The 4,277-nt window shown below is 45.7% G+C and overlaps 1 protein-coding gene across 1 annotated transcript; it reads left to right on the top strand.

The window, feature by feature from the left end:
- Positions 1-3,200: 3,200 nt before the first annotated feature.
- Positions 3,201-4,018, top strand: LOC136522834 (uncharacterized). The gene has a single exon (XM_066516633.1). It carries the CDS (start codon positions 3,398-3,400, stop codon positions 3,857-3,859), a length of 462 nt encoding a protein of 153 aa, XP_066372730.1. The 5' UTR covers positions 3,201-3,397; the 3' UTR covers positions 3,860-4,018.
- Positions 4,019-4,277: the final 259 nt, after the last annotated feature.

Here is a 4,277-nt window from a genome sequence, read left to right as displayed (position 1 = left end):
CTTAAACTTGTGTCCATGTGCTATGTAAGGAAAATAGACCCTTTGCCCATTTAGTTTGGATTTTGACGTTTGATGATCGACACAACCAAGTTAGAGTAATGAATTTGCAAGTGTTTATTTTATAGTGCAATAGGATGCAAACACAGATTGAACCAAGATTTGAATGTAAAGAATATGATCAACACTGAAAGGAAGACACTAGAGGATGTGTAATCAACCTAGAAGTGAAGCTAGAAGTCCAAGATGCGAAGATGAAGAAGCCCGGAAGAAGGATCGCAAAGGAATGAACAAAGGGCAAAACTGCAGCTAGCATAGGATAGGACTGTGTGCACCGGACAGGGCACCACCCCATTTTCAGCGCGACACACTTTCGTATTTTGGGCATAACTTTTACCTCTGAACTTCGATTTTGATGATCTTAAATTTTTGGAAAGCTAATGAAAAGCTCTATAGCTTTGAACTGGTGGAAATCAAGTTGGAGCAGCCTAATGGGCACAGGATAGGGTGGCACTGGATAGCGCACTGTCCTATTTTTCAAGAGACTATGGAAATCGAGTTGGAGCATCCCAGAGGACACTAGGCATGGTGGCACCGGATAGGGTGGCACCGGACAAGCTGGCACCAAACATGAACTGTTCTCCAACGGTCGGATGTCAGTGGCACAATAGACAGCTGATGTGGCAGGCACCTGACTATCTAGTGACCACGCAATGAGCTGCACCTTGCCTCCAACGGCTAGTTTCTCAATGGAGGCTATATATATCACCTCCAACCGGCCATTTGAGGTGTGAGGGAGCAAGGAAAAGATAGAGGGGTGTTGCTACATCACATTTGTGCTCTCCACATGCATAGGGATTAAAGATCACTTGGTGATTAGCGTAGGTGCTTTGTAAAGTGCTTAGGTTAGTTAGACCATGCTCACATGGGCTTGCTCTAGGCTTAGGTCTAGTTGCTAGTGATGTTTGCAGTACTTCTCAACCAAAGGTGCTTGCGCGCACCGTGCTTGTACTCAGTGGGCTTCTAAGTCTTGTGAGACCACACAAACCGCATTTGTGGTGTGGCTGCCACCGTGGACGGAGAGGACAAGGCCCGCGGTGTTTTGGCCAGAAGTTTGATAGTGAAGATGGCAGGGGAGTGATCCGGGAGAGGCTTGCTGAAAGATACACCGGAGACCCACTTACGCGTGGGGAAGGCCCAGGGCTATCCACGGACTTATCCGACCAGGAGCTTGGCCCTTGCGAGGGCTTCCTTGCGAGGGGAAAACTAGGGGGAAACTTGAGCGCTTTCTCGATTCCTCGGTAAAAATACCGGAGTTCGTCGACGAGATTTTGCATCTCTACCTCATCCTTAGTTTCCTCATTTATATTGCTACCTTAGTTGTATGCTTTACTTTCCTAGCTTAGTTGATAGGATTGGAACCTAGGTTGCATAACTCTTTTACGGTAGAGATAGCAACACAGTAGCAAAACCGTAGTTGCACATTTAGATAGTTTATTTATTTGCATAGGTTTTGCTAAGGTAAAAATTAGAGGCGGCCATAGTTAATTAGAAGTAGAATTTTAAGTTGTCTAATTCACACGCCTCTTAGGCGTCATGGTCCTTACAAATGGTATCAGAGCCGGTTGGCTCATATTTGGACATTTGGTTTCACCGCCGTTGAGCCGACACTATTTAGAGTGGTTGGGATGAATACCTCTAGGTCTTCGTACTTTGACGACACTAATTTTCCCTACTATAAAGCTAGAATGGCTCGTCACCTTAAGACAATAGATTTAGGTGTTTGGAGAGTCACTCGCGACGGGATGAATCCCCTAAAAAATCTCGAGAAACCAACCAAGAGTGATGAAAAAGAAATACATTTCACGCAAGATGTGTCAAGAAGAAACCTCTTCATCAAGCAAAGGCATTGCTCTCACATGTGGTGAGCAAAAGAAGATGAAGGACAAGCAAGTTGAGACAAGCTTAAGTTCAAGCTCCTCAAGTGAAGATGAAGATGAGGATGAGGATGAGGATGATGAATCAAGTGATGATGATCAATCTTCCTCCTCCACCTTCGACCTTGATGAAGAATCAATGAAGCTTATCCAACAGGCGGAGAAGATGATTCAAAATCTCAATGTTTAGGGTGTGTCCATCTAAATTCAAGACTGCATCTTCATTATTTAACGAAGAGAGCAAAGAAAGAAATGATGTTATAGATGTGGCAAGTTAGGACACTTTGTGGAAGTTTGTCCAAACAAGCCCACACCCGAGGCAAAGAGAAGGCGTGCAAGGCCAAAGCCCTCACATCAATCAAGACATAGGGATGATTCTTCAAGCGAAGAAGAAGTCCACCACAAGAGACGTGGCCGCAAGCACTCATCGTCAAGCTCTTCTCACGTGTGCCTTATGGCATGAGGTAACAAAAGCTCCTCATCCTCCTCTAGTGAGAATGATAGTGACGAAAATGATGATGGAGTGCCTTCTTATGATGACCTTAAGAAACAAGTCCAATTCTTTAATGAAGTTTGCATAAAACAAAGAAAACAAATTAGTGAACTTAAAAATAAGTGCACTAAAGCAAAAGCAAAGAATTATGACAATTCTACTGATAAAGTGCTTATGTTTATAATTGATAGTCTAAAAACAAAACTAGCTAGTTCACAAGATGCTCATTAAAATAAAACTTCTTGAAGAACAAAATAATGAGCTAGCTAGCAAACTTGAAGTTATCGGTAGCACCTCTGAGTTTCCTAAAATTGAAAAATCAATTGAAATAACTAAAAAGAATGCCTCTATTTCTTGCAATGATTTATTCTTAGATTCACCCATTTGCGACCAAATTCAGTTTTGAGAAAGTCATTGTAGAAACATGCACATAAGAAGTTGCAATGGAGAATGAGCAACTCAAGTAAGAGGTGGCTCGCCTCATAAGGACTTGACTTAAGTATTAGGCAAGATGGAGCAAACTCAAGCTCATCAAGCTTGATGAGGGATAAATCGTGGTTTATTACGTATGCCACCAGAAAGTCTTCAAGTCCTATGAGTGCGAGGTAAAGAAAGGGGAGGAGAAAAAATATGGTAATTAGGCAAGCACGAGGGGCCACGGTGCAAAAACAACCTAATTTCTGCAAAATATCTGTTCAACTTGTTCCCAAGTTTGACTCGAAGACACACACGTCGCTTTCTTACCTGGTTGCTTGATGTTCCAAGTGTTGCTTGCTTGCAGGTTAATTAAGAGCTTCCTTCCCTGCTACCTATCATCTCCTCCGTGACGAAACCAAATCTATGCGGCTATGCCTGAACCTAGCCAACCTGAATAATATCCATATATAATGCGCATTAGTTCCCTGCAATCTTCGAGGTGCATTACAATATTCAGGCGCGCACATCAGCTGCCCCAGATAGATCTCCCTCCATGATCCTCGCAACTCCTCGCATCACTCACTACCTTCACAGCATCCCGCCACCGGGTCCGGGCCACCGCAGGAGACTCCTCTCCACAGCATACGCCGCCGTGCAGCGAGATGATGCCACCACGGAGGCGGCAGCAGGAGAGGGCACATCGTCGTCGTCGTCGTCGGAAAGCCTGAGAGTGGCTAAGCCTGCCACGACAGCTCCGGCTCCGGCTCCGGCGGCGTTTTCGTTGCCCAAGGACTACAGCCATACTCTGTTCCACTCTGAGTGCCTGGAGGTGCTGGGCCTGGTGGACCTCGAGTCGCTGCGGAAGCGGCCGAGGCTCACCGTAGGGGTGACGGTGAAGGCGTCCGTGGTGCTCCCGGTGCTTGTGGTGCTGGCGGTCCTGTACCTGACGGACGTGGCCAAGGGTGTTGTCGACTGGACGCATCATCATCTGGAGGGCGAGGACCTGGGGGACTAGTTAGAGGGACGCCCTCCCAGGCACAGCTCTCCATTGTAGCGATGCAGGCATGCAGCAGGTGAACTTGCTGGTGTAAACAATTAGCTTCAGGCTTCGGCACTGCTGATATTGTTTCCCTTTCTATTGTTTCCCATTTGTAATAAACTGTACATAAACTTACTTAGGCCTCGTTCGGTTCATGTGGAACCGTTCCTGCCCTTAACAGTTCCTGGCCAGGATCAAGTGGATCCGCTTCCTCCACTCATTCATGATCTGATTCAAAACCTGTCCTGATTTATTAGTCTGATTCAAAGTTATGTTCGGCTGGACAGGATCACAGGAACCGAACCATTCCTGGTCTGATTACGTAGAAGGAAAATAGGAAAAAAAACTGCTACTTGCATCTGCTAGTGCACTTGCTGTCACAGGACAAGTCCGC

Source organism: Miscanthus floridulus, chromosome 18, assembly GCF_019320115.1.
Source record: "Miscanthus floridulus cultivar M001 chromosome 18, ASM1932011v1, whole genome shotgun sequence".
Taxonomy (NCBI): domain Eukaryota; kingdom Viridiplantae; phylum Streptophyta; class Magnoliopsida; order Poales; family Poaceae; genus Miscanthus; species Miscanthus floridulus.
The sequence above is the reverse complement of the archived record's forward strand: the minus strand, read 5'-3'. Positions and strand labels throughout refer to the sequence as shown.

Coding starts and splice junctions, on each gene's coding strand:
- LOC136522834 (XM_066516633.1), top strand. CDS start 3,398: ATGATCCTCGCAACTCCTCGCATCACTCACTACCTTCACAGCATCCCG.